The following is a 27,194-nucleotide window of genomic DNA, read 5'->3' as shown; positions in this document are numbered from 1 at the left end:
GGTAGTGGGAGGGGTAGATTCACCCTAGGGGTTGGGGTGGCTCGGAGCCACCATAGCTCTGGGAGAAGGGGGCTGAGGGGTAAGGGGACTTCCCCTTCCCTAAATCCACCTCTCCGACTTCGCTTCCTCCCGTGGCTGGGGATTTTACTAGGGAATACCCTAGGAAAAATTGTCCAGTCAGGGAGTTTCTAAGTCCGCGTTCCCTCCTGGGGAATTTTGAGTCTTGGGATTCTAGGGAATCTTCTGCGAAAAGAAAATCCCTAGAATTTAACGGCAGCAAATTCCCTAGGCCTTCGCCATTGTAAATATCGCGGTTTTTCTTGTACATAAAAATACTTTGTAAACGTTTGTATATATTTTATTTATTTGAATAAAAAACACTTTTACCTATTACCTCTGCCTTGAATATTTTATTCTAGAATAAGACCTTCCTTTCTGACCACAGGTTAGGAGCCAACTTGGGGCACTGTTTCGCACACAAATTTAGTTACATATTAACAAAATACGTTGTATATAACTTACTAAATTCGTTGAAACTATTATTGGAAGAAATGGTATTCAAATTTAAATTTAGCTCACAAAAAGGAGATTGATTTTCACTGTCAAAAGATTTCCTAGAGCTATTACTATCGGAATTTTGAATATTTTGCCCTGAAAAATTTAATCCAAATATTTTAAAAACTGTAGAAGTTATTATGGTGGTACAAAATGGATGCAAGTACTAATAACTAACCTTCTTTTTCCGTTGAACTTGATTCACTTTGCACTGTATATATGTCACTATTTTTCGAAAGATCAAGAGTCTCATTAGGTGAAATTATATTATTTTCCCTTTTAACCAAATAAAAGCAAAGAATTAATTGAATATATATATATATATATGCATGTAATTTAGAGTCGGCGACATTTTCCCACCTATAGTGAGGGACTTTTATGACACACTGTTGGCTGCACTCAAATTCACCCTAATACCCCTATATCCCAAAATTTATTGCGGAAAAAGTTTTGACCAATATGACAGTTAAATGGAAGGTTAGTTTTAGCCGCAATTAGGACTCTTGCAATTAATTGAATTGACACAAACACATATGTGTGTGTTTCTCACTCCCAGTTATTATTGCACTAGTTAGAGAAAAAAGGCACGGAATTGAATCGTAAGAATGATTGTACAAGTGATTTAGTTAAAATATGTAAAAGTGTACATAATACTTTGAGAATAAATAAATATACAATTATAATTCATTTTCACTGTGAGAAAGGGTACCGAATATACAATCTCATTTTCACTTTATATAAAAATAAGCCTTAGATACTTTGTAGATTCTAGCTGCAATATAAAAAGCGCCAAACTATTATAACTTTATCAGATAAGTAACAAATCAGTTTAATCTTTTATCCTGCTCTTCTTAGAAAGGAAAAATTAAATCAATTTCTTTGTGAACAATTTTATTTTCATTTTCAGGTGGAGAGAAAGGGATCGACCTATAGCAAGGATAGATATGCTTCTCTCTGGTTTATATAATACCTTCATTCTTATTATAAGAATAAAATAGTAAGAATTTAAAATGAAAACAATTATAGTACTTCTTAAAACAATAATACTATCTCACAGACATCCCTAGACAACATTATTGTGCAGAAATCATCCTAAGAAATTTTTGGGGATACCAGTAATAAAATGAAGGATATCCATAGGAGCTTTTCAGATTGTTTCCTGTACCATTGTGCTATAGGGCTGCTGTAACAATTGGATTCTCGTAACTAAAAATTTTTATATTTTAACACGTTAACTGCCATAAATGTTACCAGTAATTGTCAAGTCTAAATGGATTATATTGTAAGAAATTGAGCATTGCACACAATGTATTAAAATTAGAGATTTTGTATTTTAACAGGATTTGCTAAGTGCATTAATTTTTAAAGTATTAATATAGAATAAAATTAATATTAATTTTATTCCTTTTTATAGATATGAAAGGCTTCAAATGTTGAAGGCTGTATTATTACCGAACATCTTTTTCAACAATAAAACTAAGCGATCTATAAAGAAGCTGAACGAAGATGTAGATGTGAATGCGTTCTTATATATAAAAGTAGTTGAATATCATAACCAAAAGCAGTAAAATCCGGACTTATAACAGCTTAAAATCTACTGTTTATGTTAAGTGTTTTTCATGATTTAAGCAGCTTTGTGATTGGACATAGTAAAATTAGTGTTTCTAAATGGTCAAGGAGTACATAACTTTCATACTATATAATATCTGTATATACAAGGTGAAAGTCAGATTGTTTAAACAATGCTATATTGTTAATAGAATATAGTGATATATTTTTTTCTATGGTATATAATTTTAAAATTCAAATAATTAAGGTGCTTCTGTATGTTTCATTATAATATGTTACCATACCTTAATTATAGGATTATTTATTAATGATTTTTAATTATTAAATATTTATATATATATAGCATTGTATAGAAATTAATATGTATATACATTCGAAATTAGTCTTTCAAAATATTACAATTCTTTATTACAACATTTAATCTCAGTTTTATTATTTTTGGCTGCGCATCTACTCTTTTTCTAATAATTCAAATATTCACAATGATTGTAATTTCATCTTTTTAATGAAGTTTATATTCTGTTTTAAATCATGTTATTATTAAAATTATTATTAATCTGTTTTTTAACTTATTCTATCTGCAAAACTCTACGCGACATATACAAGATATTATATAAATATACTTAAATGTATAATTTGCCCTCTATAAGATGGAAGTTCAAAAATTAAATATTTTATGTGCCTAAATTTTTACCTAGAAAAAGGACATTTAATTCCAAACTTTACACCGAAATAAAAATACATATAAACCCGGTTTAAAAAATTAAAATAATAACAAGTGAATGCAAATGTAGAGTTTTGTTTTGATTTTATTTTCGAAAATTGCTTCGAACAAACTCTCAGTGCCGATTTATAATTTTCTGCAAAATTATTCAACAGTTTTTGACTGATTATTCATTCTAAAAATTAATATATTTTTCGTTATACGTATATAAATATTTTTGCAACTTCCGATCAAAAGTCATATTACATTATTCTAATTCAAATAAAACGAAGGCTATTTTTCTAATTTTTAATGGTCATCATTTGAATACACCAGAATTTTTTTGTTTATATGCAATTGGACAACCTGTTGTTTACTTTGGATAATCCCTTTTTAGTTTAGAAGTTGCAGTCAGAGAAATCTTCTATACAGAAAGAACATTTTTCTTGCATGCCCAAAATAGTAATATTTACAAAATGTCAAAATTGAGAAGTGAGAAGAAAAGTTGGGTGTTTGAAAATTTTAGATATTGCGTGAAGAAGAGAAGTGATGATAAAATGTAAGCTAATATTTCCTAATAAAAAAATCTGGTTTTCCGTAAAATATTCGTTTAATTAAGTTATGTGCATTATCATATATGTTTAGATTGTTATACTGTATTAATAAGAAAAGTAATTGTAAAGCCCATGGTATTTTTAAAGATAATACCTTTTACAATTCAGGAATAATGCACAATCACCTATCCGATGAAAGAAAAAATTTTAAATCAAAACTATTTGAAAAAACTAAAGAACTAAGCAAAGTGCCAGGTGCACAACCAAAACAAATTTTTAATACAGCAATATCAAAGTGAGTTTTATATACTTTATATTTTAAACCATTCGCTATGTGCATGTATTACTCAATTCTATAAAGTAATACTTATATATATTATTGAAATTATCAGAAGCAAATAATATTGATGGTTAATATTTTAGTAATAATATATTATCTATTGTGAGTATACATATATTGAATAAAAAATGAATGACTGTGACAGAAATTTATTGTTGTATATTTGTCAGGATTAGCTAATATACCTATGTATAATATATATATATATACTCTAACATTAAGGAATTTGTGTTCTACAAGAGTTTATAAGTTATATAATCATTAAATGTAGTGATAGAATATTTCAAACTAATTATATTTTACCTATTAATAATGAATCAATAAGTACAACGTTATCTATTAAAACTATATTATTATACTACTATATTATATAACAAGATAGTATTAAAATAGTTATTACATTATATGTATACATACAATAGTCAATAATAAATATGGAGTGTTTTCTTCCCCATAATTTTCAAGTATGATCAGTAGGCAACGTTGGATTATTTTGTTAGTCATTATATAGTTCTTCTAAAATACATTCTTTATCCTTTTCTTTATGTAATATATAATTACTTTTATTACTCTAATTTATTAAAATAAATGTAAAATAAACTTTACTTTTGCTGTGCTGTTAAAAGTGAACCAGACATAGCTACACAAATAACTTTTACTGAATGCAGACGCACCATTCAGAGACAAATGAAACAATATCAGGAAACCAGTAATATTCGCTTAAAAGAAAATACAATCAAAGAATTTGGAATGTTTCTGGAAAAAAATATAGATCATTTAAAATATAAATTTGATAATGGAGAATGTAAATTATCTATAAAATTATTAAGTACTAATGAAAGCATGAATAATTATAATAATGTTTTAATATTTTATGAAGAAGATATTATTAATAATCTAAACGTAGAGCAAATATATGTAGACGCTACATTTAAGAGTGTCCCTAATTTTAAAGATAAAAATAAACAGTTGTTAACATTAATGGTAAAACTTAGTAATACTGTTTATTCCATAGTAAGTTCCTTTTTTTTTTAATTAAAACTTTCACGACAACCATTAATATACACTTTCCTATTAATGTATAATATATATATATAATACTGAATCACACATAAAATTTAATACAGGCTGTTCCATGCTTCTGGGTTTTGATGACCAGCCGTACTACACTTAGCTATATTACTGTCTTTAATTTTATAAAAGAATCATTTCCAAACTTTAAACCTCGTTTGGCCATGGTAGACTTTGAGAAGTCATTGGAGAATGCAATAAAAATTGTATTTACTGAAACCAAAATAACACATTGTTACTTTCATTATACTCAAGTATTTATATATATATATTAATATAAAATGTTTCGTTACTAATTTCATTGAATAATTTGAATTCACATCATATGCCATTTTACATTATCCATGTTATATATATAGTTATGTTTCTATTTTTCAGGCCTTAATAAAAAGAGCACAAACTCTAAAATTGATTACTAGAAATATAAATAAAGAAACGGCTCCTGAAAGGTTTATTGTAATTAAACAATTGATGCATTTAGCGTTATTACCAGAAGACATTATAAAGTCCACCTTTTATATACTAAAAGAAAATATACAAAAAACATATGGAGAACTTTTTAATGATTACATGAAATACATTGAAAACTTTTGGTTGAAAGATTTAAATTTTTCAGTATACAAATTAGAGGATCGTACAAATAATTATTGTGAAAGTTATCATAGAACTTTAAATAGAACGCTTGGAAAAACCCCTGCTCTCTCCTCCTTTTTAAGTACAGATATATCTCAAATTAATATATATAATATATTCAATAACCACTGAGCAGATTTAGTAGCTTGATAAGTAGATTTATTTATTAATGTAACTGATTAAAATTTTGCAATATATTGATAATATATAAGCCCTTCATTACATTTTTCATCCTATATTATTAATGATTATGAGACAAGATTTATTTTATACATTACAGGTGCAATAAAATGTTTAATAAAAGAAAACAAAATAACTATTAACTTGTTAAGAAACAATTACTATAAACCACGAGAGAAGAAAAATGGTATTAGGGATGAGGAGATCATAAAGATTTATAGCAAAATCGACAACATAAAAGAACAGAAGAAATACGATGAAATTATAAATCTATTTAACAGTTTACAAGAAGTGCAGCAGCTTAAAATTAAAGAGAAAGAAAATATGATTAAACAATTACAAACTATTCAAATAAGACATGCTAATACTATTCATAAAAGTGATTCAATTAAAATAATAGAAGTCAATAACAATAATAATTATGATGATGTTATAGAGAAACTAATATTGTTGAAAAGAAAATATTTAAACACAAATAATGATGAAATTATGTTTCAAATTATAAACAAAAATGAATAAAGTATATGCTCTATATATCTTCAAATGAATAGCTATCAACTTAAAATATTCTTTTCTCTAAACATCTATAAAATGTATTCACAGCAGTACATTTATTCACCAATATTTATTATTAATTGCTCAGTTAGATCGATAAAGATATAACACTGATTTCTGATTATACTATAATATATAAATGTAATCTTAACAATTCATAACACTTCATGCCTGCAAAATAGAATAAATTGTTCACACTTTATTATATTATAATACTCTTACAATCATTGCCAGTTAACTAATTATATTAAAATAAGGATTGTGTTATTCCAAAATATAAAATAATTCCGTGCCTTTTTTCCCTAACTAGTGCAATAATAACTGGGAGTGAGAAACACACACACATATGTGTTTGTGTCAATTCAATTAATTGCAATAGTCCTAATTGCGGCTAAAACTAACCTTCCATTTAACTGTCATATTGGTCAAAACTTTTTCCGCAATAAATTTTGGGATATAGGGGTATTAGGGTGAATTTGAGTGCAGCCAACAGTGTGTCATAAAAGTCCCTCACTATAGGTGGGAAAATGTCGCCGACTCGTAATTTATATTTGATCACTTATCACTTTTAAACATGTATAGTATATGTAGCTTACCCACACAAAACTGGGAGTTCTAGCTTTAATTTTTTTAATTCTCTATGTTTTTTCACACGGGCACTAGTTTTTCGTTTTTTACTATCCATTTTTACTACTTAAATAGATATTTAGACAGCCCATCGAACTATCGAGGAAGAGAAGACAAAGACCGCCATTTTAGCTCCTTAACGCCGCTCTTGCGGTCACTATTGGTACTATATTTAGCACTTACCCTAGTAGAAATTTCTCCAGTTTTTCCCTATTAACAGCTAGGCCCTTCCTAGGCATATGATAGGACTTTACTAATAGGGTAAAACTACCAAGGCCCTTCCTAGGCATTTGATAGGACTTTACTAATAAGGATAAACTATCTAGGCCCTACCCTGTTTCCATTAAATTGCCAGTTTGCTGTGTCTATACATGGATAAATATGGGAAAACTATGAAGGTCATATTTTTTTTGCCATTGAATTGCCAGTTTAATGAGGTTATAGGAAATTAATATGGAAAACTATCAAGGCCCTATTCTGTTTGCCTTTGAATTGCCAAATCAATGAGATTGTAGGAAATTAACATGGAAAACTATAAAGGCCCTATTCAAATTTGCCACTAAATTGCCGGGTTTGCCAAATTATTTGAAAGCCATTAATGCCCTGTATTTTCCTCCATTAATTTGCTTGTATTGAAACTGCATGATATGTAAAAAAAAGTATGCAGCCTGTGTATAGCGAAAAAAAGTTAAATATATATTCTGTGATTTATTTTAAGAAATAGGAAATATACGGCCCTATATCTACCAATGTTTATAATTGAAATTTTGTAAGGACTATTATTCTTTATAACGATAGTTACAGGAACTACATTTTAATAAAAAGGTACTTATCGAAACTAGTTGTGTAGACAGTTTAATAGTATATGTAAGGACATACAAAACAAATATTTTAAATTAATTAGAGCTTACAGATTGACTTAAGTAGAAATTTTAAAAGAAATGAAATAAGAGCTTCTGCGTTTTTATATTTAGTTACTATATTTTTTATATTTTGTGTGTTTTAAAATGTCAATCTACACGGATAATAAGAAAAAAATGTATCAAATATACAGAAATTGTAGAGAGTTCAACTAAAAGACAGCAATTTAAAAAGAAGGGGTCGGTGCAAAGATATAATTAATAAAAGATAATTCACCAATTTGATAAGATATTTCAGATTTATTACAAACAAAAATAATATAATCATTAACAAATAATCATTCTAACTATACTAAATATCATATAGAGATTCGAATTTCTTAGATTCAAAATGACGTCATTTTAATGAAATCTAATACTTTATAGTAGGTGGAGTATTATGCTCATCCATTCCCTAAGAATTTTTCAAAAGAAAATCATTTCCAGTCCAGTTTATATTATCTACATGCTTTGAAAACATTAAAATTAAAAAATAGAGGAGTTGAAGCTTAATGATATAAGGACGGATTTCCATTTTCGATACAAATAAATGTATGAAAATATTAAATTATATTGAACATTACAAAAATGGTTATAAGTACATGGATAGTTTGGACATGGATAGTTTGGTAAACAGATCAAACGGCAGCACTGAGAACTTTAATAGAATTAAAATTTATGGTTAGCTAATCTAACAACTTTTTCAAGAAGTATGATGCTTATAATGATGCGAAATTCTAATTTAGAATATTTTCATATCATTTCAACGTGTATATATAAAAGAATAACTGACGTAACGTTTTGAAAGAATATTCTTTGAGATGAATCAACGATATCAGCTTAATTTAGCATGATATTATAGAAATATATTGTAAATTCAGATTTCTTATCATTATAAACGATAGACATTTGAAGTAAATTGTTAGATTCGCTAACAACATTTTTTATTACTAGCATGGTCCTCGAATCTACCGATTGGTGCAATTATTATAATTATCAAGTTCTCACAAAAACCTTTTCAATATTGAAATTATAATACTATTTTCAAACATGAAAACAAATATATTTTAATAGATCTACCCGCTATTCACAATATCAGTACCTGAATACCTACTTATACGTTTACATACATATGTACAATCAAGAAATTTCAATATTTAGTCAAAATAAATACAAATGCGGAAACTTATATCAACGTGCAGAATTGCACTCATCATTTACCAGACAGAATTTCTTGACACAATCATTTTGAGAGTCTGAAATATTTGTACGTTTTTAAAGTTTTGCGTATAGAACCCAGAAAATTCAGGGCTTCATAATGTAAAGTTAGTGGCCCTTGTTTAGCTTGTTTGAAGGAATGAAGCAAAGATGCTATAATTAAAACAGCAAATGAAATATTGGGAATGGTAGTTACCCGTGTAGAAATTTGTCAGGGCATGCCCTTAGTAAAGCTAGAAATTCGTTAGTAATTGACAAGTAAATATTTGATCATACATATCTTTATAGGACCTAGCTAGTTTTTAGACAGTAAAACTGTTTTATAATATTTCAAAAGTATTTAGCTAGTTTCCCTAGAAGAAAATATCGTCTAATTTCTTCAATAGTTTTGCCTTCTTAAACCTATCCAGAAACTGTCCAGTTTTCAGAAAATAAATCTGTCTAGATTATTTTCTGAAAACTGGACAGTTTCTGGATAGGTTTAAGAAGGCAAAACTATTGAAGAAATTAGACGATATTTTCTTCTAGGGAAACTAGCTAAATACTTTTGAAATATTATAAAACAGTTTTACTGTCTAAAAACTAGCCAGGTCCTATAAAGATATGTATGATCAAATATTTACTTGTCAATTACTAGCGAATTTCTAGCTTTACTAAGGGCATGCCCTGAAAAATTTCTACACATACCTTTCCCTCCTTAAACCTCCCCAGTAAAACGTGTGTATACCACTATAAATAAAATAAATCGTTTATACAAAGTAGTAGAGTACTATATTTTTATTATATTATTATAAAATATGAAAACATTGAAATAACAGCTATAGATATGTGTATATTAAATATTTTATTCATATTTATGTTATATATAAAGCTTTAAGTATATTTTATCTTTCTCTTTATCATAAACTAATTTAGTAAAGACAATTAATATTGTCCTTCTACTTTATGGCCTATCCTTCTTCATGCTCAATATCATCATTTTTTTCCAATAAAATAGGATTATATGTTTTTCTTTGTGCTCGTCCACGTTCCCAATCTTTAACATTAATAAAAACATTGCTTAATGCTGTGGATAGCTTTCCTGTGATGTTCCCTGAAGCATATTTGCTGGTAAACACATCTATAATCAATAATTATAATTTTGTTATGCATAAACTGTATATCATTATGTATTTCCTGTGTGTGTGTGTTAAAATAATTATTCAACCTCCTTACCAAATAAACAGGTGCAAAATTTTGTTGTCTTAAATGTAAATTTCCCTTTAACTGGCCTTATGGCAGTAAATGTCAATGGCACTTCTTTCGTTAAGAATTTTTTTAATATGGTACTAAAATATCTGCTTATTGACATATCAACATCAACGTACAAACTTATATAGTAATTCTGTAAGTAATATATAGGAATTATCAGCTGGTCTGCATTAAAACAAAAAAAATAAATAATGAACAAATAGCATTATAAGTAATACTTACAAATTGATCACAAAAATCCTTATCTTTCTCCAAAAATGAATTAAATTCATTAAATCTTTCCATATCTTTAAGCGGAATATCCAAATCTTTTTTTGTTAAAAAATCTGTTGGATTTGGCGTATTAACTCCTTCATTTTTTACAAGTTTTTCAAGCAGAAATTTTAAATTATTAAAGGAATCAATCAAATTGTTTAATTTGTCAGTGTTTTTAATAATATCAGATTTCATAGATAGTACGGCTGAAAATGATAAAATAATTACTATTTAATATATATTCGCAGACAGTTCAAAGAAAAATAGTTTACCTTCATATATCTTAGGCCACTGAAATGTTTCAATACTCTTGACCTTGACGGATGATTGTAATGAATCTGAAAAAATATTTTATAATTATTCATTTTAGAGTCAAAGCTTATTTGAAAATTTTTAAAATACCATTATTCATATTCCTTTGAAAAAAAACATTAGATGGCTGTTCCAAATCTGAAAGAAATGTTAATTAATATGTGGCTATTATATTCATCCTTCAATTTTTTGTTTCTGCTTTCTACTATTTAAAAATGTTTCTTACTTTGCTTTGATTTTTGATAAGTTGGTTTAGTGGAAGTGATGTTTTTTTTAGGAAACTCAATATTCGCTGTAAAATAAATAAGTAATTGCTGGGCTATATACGTATAACTGAAGCTGGATATTATAAATCCAAATATATTTAAAGAGTGAAACTTACATTTCTTTTTATTTTTAAACTTTTTATATTTTCCTGACCTGTCACTGTCTGTCGAGTCTAAAAATTTTAAATTACATGTATGACTTAATTATTTTATGATTATTTCTTAATTTTGAAGTACTACAACACATCATTAGTGAGTCTAAATATAAGAAAGCTAACATATTGCTTATACATCCAGAAATTTACTTTTATAACCCCGTTGGAGTTAATTTTACAACTAATCTGTAGCGTACAACATGCTACATTGAATTTGCTGACACGATTATAATATTTACTTACCAGAACTACTTAGTATATCTGGAACTTTCAATAAATTCGTAGAAATTTCTGTTTTTTCACCTCCTTCTTTTACTTTTTTTATAAAATTCTTCTTCGTATTACATGCCAACTGTTCTGCTGTAGTGTCATTATCCGTTGTATAGGCATATTTCTTTTTATTTAAAGTTTGAAGTCTTGATACTGCTTCATTATACGAATCTAAAATATTAAATTAATATATTACTGTAATATTTAGATAATAAGTTAATGTTGATGCATTGATATTTTTTTAATTAAAATAGGAAGGATTTTTACTTAATAATCAACTTACCAGCATGTCCTTTAAAAGTAACTTTATAAGTTGGCCACGATTCTATCGGCAATTTTTCATTTTTTATTAAATAATTAAGTTTTACACTCTTTTCAGTGGTATATGGGGGAGGCATAAATTTGCATAAACAACAATCCATTTCTTCGTCATAAGATATCCATGATGATGGAACAAAATCGTATTCATTTTCTTTTTTATCCTTATCACAAAATCCAATAATTTGAAATTTTCGCATTTGGGCCATTTCTTAAACTTGCAGTAGGTAATAAGGCAACGAAACACTTAACCTACAATGTTTACTTTCTGCACAAAGCATGTAGGAATTTATAAACATGAACTACGGCGACTACGCGGCTTCAGCGGTTTTACTCAAAGGTGCTATTGCACATATATATGTATATGATGATGGATTAGTTCGTTCGAAGTTCGAACGAATAGCGGTTTGATGTATCTTTTAACTTGTCTAAAGTATTAAGGACGCAGTAATTTTTAATTTAGTTCTTGCTTAATAAATACTTTTTCATAACAGTTTTTATCTTTAAAAAATGAGAAATTAATAATTCTAATTATATAGTAATATTTTACATATGTAAATATGGCATGATATAAAAATTGTTATTTAAATTCAACAGTATCATTTTATGCTATATTAAATCAATTGGAAAATTTATTTTTTCAGATAACATTCTATTTTCAACCGACCACATTTTTAAATGTTTAGATTCGCAGGGATATGTAAATAATGATTTTTTTATATACCACTGCTTTCCCACCATGAAAATATTTTCTTTAGAAATACTATTGGATGTTCGATATATTTCTTTGATTTCTATAATCTTTCCTGTCTTTAAAAATACCATATTATTTGGTTTTAAGGGAGTTAAAGTTATTGCCCCGTATTTCAGTTTTTTAATTATAGTTTTGTTTTCATAGACGTTTTCTTTCATAATCAATAAATTAGTTGAAATGAGTGGTTTTTTAAATTGATCAAAACAGCCTTCACTAATCCGTCGACAAATTTGCGATAATGGTTTGTTAGGCGTTCGTACACATTTTTTTATTTTCCCTATAGCATTTTCAAAAGGGAAAGCTGTAAGATGCGATAGGGAACATTGGAAATTGATAGCATCATCTGCTAAATGAATTAAATTATGGGCATTTAACGTTAATGAACCTTTTCCATAAAACTTTGGTAATAGTTCAGCAAATTTAGTTAAATATATTTTGGCATGTTTGTTATATTTTATGGCATGTTCATCATTGCATAACAATCTACATGATACTGCGAATAAAAAGAAATGTTTTAATACATTTTTACTTAACAATCCTTTTAAAACAATAAATCCGCAATAGAGAAGAAAAAATATAAATTGTGTTGCTTTCCATTTCGCTACATGTTCTACGCTACTTGGTTTGCGTTGAAACTCATATGGTATTTGGTTCTTTAGAGATTCTAATCTTTTTGATAGAATTATTCTATATTTTCTTGGTAATCGAATATATAAATTTCCATAGAGCCAATATTCTTTCAAAAGTTTCTTCATAACACCCATGCAACATAAATGCATAAAATCTAAAGGAAATGATTTAATCATATCAATTCTCGGTTTTAATTGTATTATCGGTGAAATACTGTTATGATGTTCAGCTTGAGCACGTTTTCTAAAACTTTTATCCGTTCTTTCGGGGTATTTTGGTTCTACGGGAAATATAACTGATTTTAATTTGATTCCGCGAACTTCGCATCTCTCGCAGGCATAGTAACCAGAATGACCTTTTGTGCATTTTATAAATGATCTTGCAGGTAAATCACATATGAACGAATGAAATTTAACATCAAATTTAGTACCACAACTTAAAATTAAACTGTTAGTGAAGAGGTCATTCGCTTCATTAATAAATTGCGCAAAAAAATTGTCTATAGATTTAGGCTTTGATGATCCAGCATATATTGCTACTATAAAAGGATAATATAAATTGCTAACATCAAAAACTTTAGATAATATTGGCCATATTTCAACGTTGCCTGAAGTAAAAAGAGGAGAGCCATCAACATTAAACTGAAGATAAATTGAATTGTTTTTATGCAACAATGGATTTATAATTCTCTTTAAATTTTCTGTCAATCCAAAATAAGCGAATTGACTAGGTTTTTCGTCGCAACTGTTATCAATATCTATTATTTGAAAATTTGTTGAAGTTTGTAAAAATGTTTTGGAAGATTTAGGCAAATCAGTCAAAAGTCTTTGTCTTAAAATATGTAACAATTTGCTTAAGTGATTATGAGGTATGGACGTATCTATAGCCCATTTCTTAATTTCCTCAATTTCCGGATTAATGTTTATCTTATGTTCATCGTTCTTTTCACCACTATTACTTTCTGTTAAAAGAGAAGCATCTACATTATCATTTTCAATATCCTGTACTATTTCGGATGTAACATTTATATTGTCACTTGTTTTCATTTCTACCCTTTCCACGCTAAGTTTACTTATCGCCTCTGTCGTCTGTTCACTTGGAGATTTTTCTTCCAAATTTTCCACTAATTCCAATTGATCAGCATTGGTATTTTCTTGTGAACAATGCACTTTTTTAAACTTTCGTGCTCGTTTACGAGCCAAACAACGCTTCCTTTCGTCGTTATCCATTTTAATAAGCCACAACGGTTAACTGAACGCTTATATGAAAACTAGCGAACTGTTCAAATTTCTAGATAAGTCTCGTGTTTACAAATACCACACATACGTCTAATACACATACTTCTTCAAACATTATACATATCTATTAGGGATTTTTTATAAATTTTTTATTTATAAAGGCGCTCTATATTACGAAAAGGTTACAGCAAATAATAGCTAGAAGATTTTTCTTAATTAATAATAGATTAGTCTTTTAAACATTATTTTGTTGGAATAATTCTTTTCTGTACAATAATTTTATTAAGAATTATTTAATAACGATAAATAATATTTAAATGTATTATTAACAGGTTTAGTTCAGGTAGCTATACTTTTGAAGTATATGTAGACAATAAACATATGCATTAACGTCAAGTTAGGATAGCGTAATGGGCCAAGCAGCAGGTGTATCAACTTAAGGATCCTCGGTTCGAATCCCACTGGAGGAGGTGTTTTTTCCGCAAGAAATTTTCAAACAGTATAATTATATGTGATGTTTTAATTGATTTCAGTATATAAATGTTTAAGAAAAAATGCAAATTATTAAATAAAAAATGTAATATCATCTATTTGAGATATCTGATGCAACTGCAAATTAGACGTGTAAAATAGTAATGTCAGAGTAATTGGTTAATATAATTGTGACTACATATGAGTTGAGCTTTTATTTTGTTGTTAAAATATTGTTTAATGCTTTTTTTTCATATGAGGACAGTTTTTCTACCTCGTACCTCTACAAAATTGTTAGCTAGAAACTAGGAGAAAGTGAGTTACTAGGCTCGTTGGGAGTAGCTACTTTTTTTTACAAAAAACTAGCAAGTTTAATTATAAGGGCTTAGGCTAGAAAATCTCTTAAGGATCACGGTAGTTTTCGTAGCTAGATTCTATCGAAACGAGCGTTACTGACCCTGCTAGTACTAGCGAGTTTTCCTAGCTAATTTCTAGCAGTTTCAATAGAAAAACTGGCGAGGGCCTGTGAAACGCCTAGTTTCAATTTCTACACGGGATAAGTACTTGCATATATGATAAATACATCAATCGGTAGCACTGAGGACTGTAGTGGAATTAATAAATATGCTTAGCTTTTTCTAACAATTTTTTCAAAAACTATAATGCTTATAATGATGCAAAATGAAATTTTAGAAAATATTTATATAATCTCAACGTATATAAATAAATAACTGATATAAGTTTTTGAGAGAATATAGCCTTTGGGATGATTTAACTATATCAGGTAAAATTAGAATGATATCATAGAAATATTATAAATTGAGAGTACTTATCATTATAAATACCTAAAACATCCGAAGTAATTTGTTAGATTCATTAAAAATATATATTTGTATCATCCTTATAGTCAGAAAGTGTTCATCAATTCGTGTGCTCAGCAAAACAAGCAAGTCGCGATAAAGGCTTTTTCCAATACTTTATCAACTGTTTTAAATTTAACTAGTATTATCTTAAATATATTTAATAGTGTTTAAGTTAAGTTAAACAATTTCATATCATACGGGTATAATTCTTTTATCTTGTAAACCATAAAACTTTTTGAAAATTTATGCAATTCATATTTATAATATTATTTACTGGAGAAGAATTTCGTGGTGTTCGATGGATAATGCTTTCCATATATTATTAGTTGCTGCATATCTAACTATTATATTGCTTTTCTAGTTTTTCGTTCGCATCATATTAATACATACACATTTTTAAACATTTTGCATAAATAACGGCAAGATATTTTAGCGTATTATCATTTTACTATATGAAAATATTATCATAGTTTCATTTGTGAAGGGGTTTTTGTGAGATATCGCTGATTTTTCTAAATATACCAATCGGGGGATTTGAGGACTATATTACGGTGCGCTCTCACGGCCTGAAAACTTTCGCGCCTAGATCGCGGTGAATAGTGAGAGGAACACAACGCAATTGACAGTCGAAACGTGTTCCACTCACTACTTATCGCAAGCCAGGTGCGACAATTTTCAACCCGTGAGTTCGCACCCTTAGCAATATAAAAGATTCTTTTAGAATAAAATAATTTCTTTTAAATCTGTTCACTATAGTGATAAGAAATCTACTTTTAAATGATAAAAGACTAATATATACTTTAATGTTTTTATCATTATGACCGATATGCATTTATAGATATGAGTTATATTTGATTTGTTGTGTGTATTATTGTTAAAGTCTTCATACCTACCGTTCGGCGTATGTAGTAAAAGGTTTTGTCCCCATACCAACCATTTCTAATATTTATATATATTTTATATACAGGGTGAGGCACTTAAGCCGCCCCAGAATACGAATGCCGAAAGAGGTGTATCTCTTTAACTATAACAGATATTCAATTTTTCCATAGGACATTTTCGAAGCCTCTTGTTATTTGCTTTCAGAAAGGTTCTATGCAAAAATTGAATATCTTTTATAGGTGAAGAGATACGCGCCTTTCTGCATCCATATTCTGGGGCGGCTTAAGTGCCTCACCCTGTATAATATTTATTTATATGAAGTATTATCATCATCCTTCGTTAGGTATCAAATTTTAGAAAAATATATTTTATACTTCATTCTTTAGATGGAACCAGTTGCACCAAAACAGTTAATGTAGAAGCTAATATTGAGACACTGTATATTATATCTGTCCAAGGTTTATCGCCTACCTTAGTAGTAACTTGCAATTCAAAATCTGATAAAGCTGTTTTAGAGACACTGACGCTTAATAAAACTTTTGAAATAGGTAACCATAATAGCTATAGTATATGAAGTATTATCATAATCCTTCGTTAAGTATCAAATTTAAAAAAAAATATATTTTATACTTCTTTTTTTAGATGGAACAAGTTGTATCAAAACTGCTAACGTAGAAACTAATATTGAGACGCAGGGTAGAATGTCTGGCCAAAGTTTATCACCTACTTTAGTGGTATCTTGTCACTCAAAACCTAATAAGAATATTTTAGAGACAGAGACTCTTAATGAAACTTTCAAAATAGGTAGCTATAATAGCTATTTGAAGTATTATCATAATCCTTCGTTAAGTAATAAATTTAACAAAAACATATTCTATACCAACTCTTTTAGATGGAACTAATTATTCTAAACTTATTATTGAAGAAGTTAATACTGATACACAAAAATCTATGTTTACACAAGGTTTATTAGCTACGCTAGTAGTATCTAGTGACACAAAAACTAATGAAAATATATTGCAGTCAACTGCTTGCATTGATAATTTTAATATAGGTATTAATTAATACATTTTTTGTATTAATTTCATTTATTTTATTTAATTATTTATCAAGTTTTAATGAATTGTTTCCATTCACCCTTTATAGATGGATTAATATGTTATTCTCAACCCACAAATGAAGACATTAAAATTGATAGGCAGAATACCACTTTTACACCAGATTTAAGTACTCCTGTAACTACACTAGTAAATCCTGATACGGCGAAACGTATTGAGAATACATTATACGAAACAACTTTCGACGAAAATTTTAAAAAAGGTATATGTAATTACATACAGTATTAATTAAATTTTATTTCGTGTAAATATATTCATTAACATCACTATTGTGGTTATACAGGGTGTATCACCGAAGGCGCACCAGCCTCGAAATGACTGTAAGAGGATGGAGAGCGCGTGGTGGGGGATGAGGCACAGCATTGGACGGTGTTCGATAGAGAAAGCGCGAGCAATAGACGGAGATAGGTAGGGCTATACGCTGCTATACGCTTAGCCTAACCCTTCCCCCCTCCCATCAACGCAACACCGTCACCAATAGCCGTAATCTCTCACTCTTTCTCTCTCTCTCTCCCTCAACTTCTTTCTCTTTACCCGCGCTTCCATTTCTTTATTTATTATTCTATAGAGGTATCTTGGTCTTTCTCAGCTACGAATGCAATGTCAATTCTGCGGAATATCTGACGTTTTAATTAAAGTTGTAATTTAAAAGCGTTAGCTATCTTTTCCACACCACCTTGAGGTAGATAGCTAGGCGCGTTTTTTTTTAAGTGGTTTCCCCAGGAGGCCTAATCCACTGAATAGAGCTAGCCTATAAATTCTCAAAATATCCCCCTCTTTGTTGAGAACAGAGGTTAGCTCTTCGACATATGTCGCGTGTTGCTCGTCTCACCATGTCCGGCGTGATTGTTCTGAAGGCCGAAATAATTTGTTCACGAACCTCCGTCATTCCGCCATCACGCCGAGTTTCCATTAGACTCTTTATGTGCCCAAGTGGGAATTTCCTCCCGGCTTGGTACAGATTTTTGGTATTAAACACCGATTCTGTACAGATAGCCATTACAGGTTAAGTACAGACAAAGCACTGGGATGATAGAATCGGGCCAATATTGAAATTCAGTAACATAAAAGTAGCGATTTCTCGTAACGTAACTGTACGTAATTTTTAAGCAGGACGGTAATGGGACCCTATACTAATCATAGTACAAGAAATACAAAGAATAAAATTTGACAACATATATGTATAGGCTCCACGAATGACTACAACTACTATATTAATTTCGAAAATGAATTATAAGATATAGAATTGAAATAAAATTTATTGACATATGTTTGCAATATGTTAATATATAAATAAATGTATATATTTATTATAGAACGTATGTATATATATATAATATTACGTATTTTAAATCTATAAGAATATAAATAAGTTTCAATTTGTTTATTTAAATTATAAATTGTTTTTTTTTATTGTGCCGCTGATTCTCTACATGTCGATTCTTCTGTGTTTTTTCTTCCTCCACATTTATCGATTGCTCCTGAAAACCAGCGACTCATGAATGATTTCATATGCTTTATACTTCATGTCTTATTTTTAAAACGACTACACTGTGTATCAACAATACATACAACAATCTTAACTCATATTGAAAGTAAAAGTATTAGATAAAACTTTCTTGAGAACTATTATATAATGTATTATTAATTTTTATTTTTACATTATTAACAATGAAGAAATTCTGTACAATATAACTTATTCTCAATTTTTAAAAGCACACATTTATTTTTAATCTCTTCAACATGATAAGTAACATTTAATTTACTTTTAGTGAGTTTCCATAAACCTACGTTTGATGATTTGCACGGATAATTAAATACAGATTTCGGATTAAAATATAATGTTCCCTTAATCATAACTTTTTCTGCTACTTTAATGCTATCTTGTAATTGAAATATTTGCTGTATCTCCATAATTTTCCCACTTTTCAATTGGATCACATTGTTCGGAGATTTATTTGTAATAATAGCTTCATTTATTTTAACACTTTCAATAACTGTGAATCCTTTTTTTTTACTTATTACTATTTTGGTATCTTTCATTTTTATTAAAGATGTTTCAGTTGTATTCAATGTTATTTCTCTAAGACGATTCGCAACTTGACTTAAAGGATTTCTCGGAGAGCGAACTAATTTTTTTAACGTCATTAAAAAATTTTCGAATGGAAATGCTGATAAGAAGTTCAGGGAACATCCTGAATGAATTACGTCATCTGCTAAGTGGATTAAATTGTGAAAATTGATACTTTGTATATTAGAATTATAAAATTTGGGTAATAATCTAAAAAATAATATAAGCATCTTCTTGGCATTTTCATGCATGCAAAACAGCTAATTTATCACTATTTAATATTCTTGTTGCTACGTATAAAAGACAAAAGTGCTTATATTTATTTAATGAGAGAACAGGACGAAGCACTAGTACACTGCAATATAATAAAAATAATCGAAATTGTGTTGCTTTCCAATCTTTTACATGAGCGATGTTAAGAACTTTCCTTTGAAATTCTAAAGGAATCTGATCAGATATTGATAGTAATAAATTTGATAATTTTATACGGTTTCGTAATCCAATTCCACCGGTTTTTGGACCACCTAGCAAATAAATCAACAATGTTTTCGTTATACCCAAAAATAAAAGATGCATTGAGTCTAGAAATACTGATCTAACGGGATCAAATCCAGGAATGATTAATAAAGGAGATGTTTCGTTGCAAAGGTGATGCTCTGGTTGAGATTTCAGTTCAAACGTTTGCTTAGTGCGTTCTTCACATGTTGTTTTTGTATAAATACGTTTGTTTTTTTCTACAGTTCTACCTTTTACGATGCACCTTTCACAAGCATAAAATGCTACATGTGATTTAATGCATTTAATAAATGCTCTCGCTGGCGTATCACACACAAATCCAATTATTTTTACGTTGTACATTTTGCTGCTTATTGTGATCTTTTGGTTTTCTAATATTAATATTTCTTGAATAAATTCATGTAGAAAGGTTGTTGGAGACTTTGGTTTAGATCTGCCATGATAAATACCTACAACTCGTGGTTCTGCAGTAAATTTCATATCATGTACTGATATAAGAATGGGCCAAAATTGTTGCCTTGAATTTGTAAAAATTCTCACCCCATCAATATTCACTAAAAGTTCTATCGTGTCTTTTACATATGTCACTGGATTTATCATTGCTATGAGGACCTTTTCTAAACCAAAATAAAGAAAACTACCAAAAGATCCGTCAGCATCTCACATTGGTGTTGCGATATTTTTATATTTTCTGGTACTTAAAAATGTAGTTGCCGTTTTTGGAAATTCCGGATGTTCGGTTTTTAAACTGCGCAATAAATCTGATAACATCTCGTTATTAATACTTTTAATATGTTTCATGGACCAATTACGTATTTTCTGTTCGAACGAAACATTAACATTTTCTTCTGCTTCGACAACTTGATTCATTCTAGTAGTCATTTCTTCAGATGTGGAAGATGACTGAGGAACTTCAATCATTTGTTCATCGAGCTCATCATCATTGCTGAAACTAGATTCATTACTATTTTCCACTGAATAATTATTTTCATCCAACATTCCTGCTTCGATTGTTTCATAATCAATTGCAATGGTAGCCATAGACGCATCATTATCTTTGTCAAAATTCATCGAATTTTGTGACATTAACGGTGATGTCGAGGAGGAAGAAGATGTATTAAATAATATTTTCTGTAGAGTCCGATATTTTTTTGTATAATAATATTTCTTGTTTTTCTACAAATAAATAAAAAGTTAAATACATAAGTAAGGTTAAAGAATAAGGATTGACGAATAGAAGATATAGGAAAGTTTAATATATTTCCATACCTGTAAGCTTTCCATTATTCTTATTTATATTTTTCAATGATATTAACCTATTAAGTAGAAATTGAAAAAGTAGATAAACTAATTTTGTAGAAAAAAATAAATGCACATAGCACTACCGCTTTAACGAAATGCGCATTTGACGTGTTCCCACTTCTGTCATTGGCTTTGAGTAATTGTAAGTATATATTTTATCCTCGATATATGTATATATATATCGATACAACGTGCGATAGCGCTAAGTATGAAGTATAAAACATATGAAGTTATCTGATGTAACTTCTCGCCGATTTCTTTGTCAATTATTTAATTAAATAATAAACAGCCTCTGCAGAAGGTATTTATTATTTTTTAGAAATAATTCTGATTTCAATAATATGGAAAAGCCCATGTATCTGTAAGTAAAAATTTAAAATAACGTATATCTTACAGCAGTATTATTTTTCTCTAATTATTTTTGGTATATTGTTACAAAATTAGCACCGAACTACAAGACGATAGTACACACATCATTGTGTTATTCTATAAATTTAATCGTGGAGATAAAAAACAATCTGTTGACCTTGTGCCAAAAGGATGGCTGACAAAGAATAAGCGCACGTGGTTATACAAGTATCCACCGAAAAATATGTACAAAAATGTACTAGACTGGAGCAGAGAAAACAAAATTCCCGAATCTACTTGGAAAGATTATCCTGTTAAATTATTAAAGGAATCAAGTTAGTTTTCTAAATCCCAAATTTATTATATTATATTCAACTGAGAATATTGATTTTCGTATAGATAATTTTCAAAAAGGACTACGCAGAATTGACCGTCTTTCCGAAAACGTATTAGTTGTATCAAGCGAGTTATCCGATGATGATGAGATGGAAGTCAATGAGAATTCAGAAAATGAATCGTATAATTTGACCGATTTCAATGATTCAGATGCCAGTAATTTTTCACTAGAAACCAGAAAAAGACCATTCACCCTTGCAGAAGGTATTTTACTACCCCAATACGAGCTACAATACATAAGTTAATCATGTGTGTATTTTAAAATACTGCAGAAAATTATATATCAAATGAAGAAGATTCGTGTGCACTTCCTGCTAAAAAAAATAGATTTCATAGGTCAACTGATAATCATGGAAAATATATGGGAGCCCAAACTCAAGAGAATTCGTTTCTACAAGAAACATCTGACAACAATGTTTCAAAGAAAAGTGGTATAATATTTACGGGTATCCAATAATATAAAAATTATAATATAAATATATTTAATTGTTCACTTCCATTTCAGAATTTATTTCCACATTTAGTAATGTGTGTTGCGAGAATCTAAAAGATTTTTTATAAAAAAAATTAAACAATTTAAAAAATAGTATAATGTATGATATATACGTAGAGAATTCCAAGATTTGAAAAATAATATGCTTCTCAATTTACCGCAAACAGAAAATTCCGGATCTATACAGAGTATAAAAGCAACTGCAGGAATTACATTGCCTATAAACTCAGAAGAAGATTTTGAAATTTTCGATGCATCATTGAATGAAGAAGATAAGCAAAACGCTGTGGTGAATAATCTCTTTAATTTTAAACAGATAGAAACGATTCTATTTTAATGATTTTTATTTAGGTTAGTTGATTCACTCTGGATAATCTTATAAATTTGGATAGTAGAAATAATTCTGAAGAGAATGTCTTGTATTATTAAGCAATTCTTAACCCCTACAGACTTTTCATTGAGGTTTAGATCTTAATATGGTATAAGAGCTTTTTTCTCCCTTATAATTATTCACATTGTCCAAATTTACATAAGCTTGTCTACATGGGTGATATTTAAACATCTGATACACTTGCATTTTAAAGCATTTAATGTTTTTCAGCACTGCTTCTTAAAAAAGTATGTAAATGTAGCAGAATCTTATTGAAAGGCCATTCATAACACATTGTCGGCTGTATTAGATAAGAAAGTGCAATTGAAATTCTCTGCTTTTGGTAAAAGTAAAAATTTAAATTTTAGTAAAGCGAGATTGTATGCACTTCTTATGGGTATGTAACTTAAATAAAATTATACTCAATATGCCAAAGTTGTAAAATGTATCATTCTTATATTTTAATATCCTATCATAAAAGCATCAGTAATCTTTAACTTTCTTTAATTAGATATACTGATAAATAAATATGGTGTTCAAGAAGAGAAGCATATGAAATCGTTTATGAGTCGCTGGTTTTCAGGAGCAATCGATAGATGTGGAGGAAGAAAAAATAGAGAAGAAGCGACATGTAGAGAATCAGAGGCATAATAAAAGAAACCAATTTATAATATAAATAAACAAATTGAAACTTATTTATATTCTTATAGATTTAAAATACGTAATATTATATATATATATATACATACGATCTATAATAAATATATACATTTATTTATATATTAACATATTGCAAACATATGTCAATAAATTTGATTTCAATTCTATATCTTATAATTCATTTTCGAAATTAATATAGTAGTTGTAGTCATTCGTGGAGCCTATATATGTTGTCAAATTTTATTCTTTGTATTTCTTGTACTATGATTAGTATAGGGTCCCATTACCGTCCTGCTTAAAAATTACGTACAGTTACGTTAAGAGAAATCGCTACTTTTATGTTACTGAATTTCAATATTGGCCCGATTCTATCATCCCAGTGCTTTGTCTGTACTTAACCTGTAATGGCTATCTGTACAGAATCGGTGTTTAATACCAAAAATCTGTACCAAGCCGGGAGGAAATTCCCACTTGGGTGTCCCCACAAAAAGTAGTCTAATGGATTAAGATCTGGTGATCGAGGCGGCCAGGCGATCGGGCCACCACGACCCATCCACCTGTCCGGGAATCGCTCGTGTAATTTTATACTCGCACTTATATGAAAATGTGCAGGAGCTCCGTCGTGCTGAAAAATCAAATTTTTCCGCACGATGAGGGGCACATCTTCAAGGAGCAACGGTAGTTGCTCCTCAAGAAAGCTGGCGTATTTTTCGCCGTCAAGCCTAGGTGGGAGGAAAAATGGACCAATCTGGAATAAAAAAAAATCAAGATTATTGTATAAATTTGAAAAGAACTTATTCAAATATTGAAAACTTACAATTTGATCTCCAATAAGCCCAGCCCATACATTAATCGTCCAACGTTGTTGGAAAGCTCCGACTCTGACGGCGTGGGGATTTTCTTGAGACCAGAAAACAAAATTTTTTGAATTGAATATTCCATTTGGCGTGAAGGTCGACTCGTCGGACCATAAAATTTTGTCCGGGAACGTCTCATCGCGGCGACATTGAGCTAGAAATCCTAATAAAGAAGAGTCACAGAAATATTGAAAATTATTTTTAAAAGAAAGATGTATTCAAAACTGTGTGCTTTCATGAATACATTGAATAATGGAAATCTACCTTCACAAAAATTGACCCGCGGTTGATAGTCCCGAGGCAACAACTGGTGCACACGCTGAAAGTGAAAAGGGTGGAAGCGATTCCTCCTCAAAATTCTGTGTGCTGTCATCGCACTGGTATTTGTCAGCCGCGAGAGTTGACGCACGCTAGTTAGAGGATTCTCCCTGATTCTCCGCAACACCCTTTCCTCCCTCTCCTGATTAATATTAACCTTTCTTTTTGGAAAGGCCACTGAACCACTACTCTTAAAATTTTTAATCACACGTAGAATGACGGTGTGATGTGGATGACGCCTCAATGGGAACTTTTCCCTGTATAGCTTTGCAGCTTTACATGCACTTTCTTGCGCTGCACCGTACGCGAAAACCATATCTACGTATTCTGCTTTCGTGAATCGCATGGTTCTCAGCTATATGAAACTTCCTCGTCAACTAACAGTGCCAGTAACTTTTGCTTCATATTTATATTATTGCGGCAAAAATTAAAGGAAAGCTTACTAAAGGCGCGGTATCATTGATATTGTTTTTGCTTCTAGCATCGGTATTATTGATACGCTTTGTCCTAGCCGCCTGTGACGCCGACTTCAGTTAGTTTCTTTAATTTTAACCGCATCAATAATACCGATACTAAAAGCGAAACAATATCAATGATACCGCGCCTTTAGTAAGCTTTTCTTTAATTTCTGCCGCAATAATATAAATTTGAAGTAAAAATTACTGACACTTTTAGTGGATGAGGAAGTTTCATATAGCTGAGAACCATGCGATTCACGAAAGCAGAATACGTAGATATGGTTTTCGCGTACGGTGCAGCGCAAGAAAGTGCACGTAAAGCTGCAAAGCTATACAGGGAAAAGTTCCCATTGAGGCATTATCCACATCACACCGTCATTCTACGTGTGATTAAAAATTTTAAGAGCAGCGGTTCAGTGGCCTTTCCAAAAAGAAAGGTTAATATTAATCAGGAGAGGGAGGAAAGGGTGTTGCGGAGAATCAGGGAGAATCCTCTAACTAGCGTGCGTCAACTCTCGCAGCTGACAAATACCAGTGCGATGACAGCACACAGAATTTTGAGGAGGAATCGCTTCCACCCTTTTCACTTTCAGCGTGTGCACCAGTTGTTGCCTCGGGACTATCAACCGCGGGTCAATTTTTGTGAAGGTAGATTTCCATTATTCAATGTATTCATGAAAGCACACAGTTTTGAATACATCTTTCTTTTAAAAATAATTTTCAATATTTCTGTGACTCTTCTTTATTAGGATTTCTAGCTCAATGTCGCCGCGATGAGACGTTCCCGGACAAAATTTTATTGTCCGACGAGTCGACCTTCACGCCAAATGGAATATTCAATTCAAAAAAATTTGGTTTTCTGGTCTCAAGAAAATCCCCACGCCGTCAGAGTCGGAGCTTTCCAACAACGTTGGACGATTAATGTATGGGCTGGGCTTATTGGAGATCAAATTGTAAGTTTTCAATATTTGAGTACGTTCTTTTCAGATTTATACAATAATCTTGATTTTTTTTTATTCCAGATTGGTCCATTTTTCCTCCCACCTAGGCTTGACGGCGAAAAATACGCCAGCTTTCTTGAGGAGCAACTACCGTTGCTCCTTGAAGATGTGCCCCTCATCGTGCGGAAAAATTTGATTTTTCAGCACGACGGAGCTCCTGCACATTTTCATATAAGTGCGCGTATAAAATTACACGAGCGATTCCCGGACAGGTGGATGGGTCGTGGTGGCCCGATCGCCTGGCCGCCTCGATCACCAGATCTTAATCCATTAGACTACTTTTTGTGGGGACACATAAAGAGTCTAATGGAAACTCGGCGTGATGGCGGAATGACGGAGGTTCGTGAACAAATTATTGCGGCCTTCAGAACAATCACGCCGGACATGGTGAGACGAGCAACACGCGACATATGTCGAAGAGCTAACCTCTGTTCTCAACAAAGAGGGGGATATTTTGAGAATTTATAGGCTAGCTCTATTCAGTGGATTAGGCCTCCTGGGGAAACCACTTAAAAAAAACGCGCCTAGCTATCTACCTCAAGATGGTGTGGAAAAGATAGCTAACGCTTTTAAATTACAACTTTAATTAAAACGTCAGATTTTCCGCAGAATTGACATTGCATTCGTAGCTGAGAAAGACCAAGATGCCTCTATAGAATAATAAATAAAGAAATGGAAGCGCGCGGGTAAAGAGAAAGAATTTGAGGGAGAGAGAGA

The 27,194-nt window shown here is 30.1% G+C and overlaps 1 protein-coding gene across 1 annotated transcript; it reads right to left on the bottom strand.

Moving 5' to 3' along the window:
• Positions 1-24,237: 24,237 nt before the first annotated feature.
• Positions 24,238-25,364, bottom strand: LOC136780764 (uncharacterized). The gene is made up of 3 exons (XM_066739322.1): positions 24,965-25,364; positions 24,661-24,863; positions 24,238-24,591 (listed from the first exon to the last, which is right to left on the bottom strand). The coding sequence occupies exons 1-3, from the start codon at positions 25,362-25,364 to the stop codon at positions 24,238-24,240; spliced, it is 957 nt and encodes a 318-aa protein (XP_066595419.1).
• Between the last annotated feature and the right edge of the window lie 1,830 nt (positions 25,365-27,194).

This window comes from Prorops nasuta, unplaced genomic scaffold (genome assembly GCF_024137725.1).
Source record: "Prorops nasuta isolate Cenicafe-Biocafe unplaced genomic scaffold, Cenicafe_Pnas_1.2 PNAS00020, whole genome shotgun sequence".
NCBI classification, from domain to species: Eukaryota; Metazoa; Arthropoda; class Insecta; order Hymenoptera; family Bethylidae; genus Prorops; species Prorops nasuta.
Note: the sequence above shows the minus strand (reverse complement) of the source record. Positions and strands in the feature narration are given on the sequence as shown.

Bases quoted from the DNA above. Each gene is read 5' to 3' on its own strand.
- LOC136780764 (XM_066739322.1), bottom strand. From the start codon at position 25,364: ATGCGATTCACGAAAGCAGAATACGTAGATATGGTTTTCGCGTACGGT. The intron at 24,864-24,964 runs GTAGATTTCCAT...CTTCTTTATTAG, and splicing joins GCGGGTCAATTTTTGTGAAG to GATTTCTAGCTCAATGTCGC. The intron at 24,592-24,660 runs GTAAGTTTTCAA...TTTTTATTCCAG, and splicing joins GGCTTATTGGAGATCAAATT to ATTGGTCCATTTTTCCTCCC.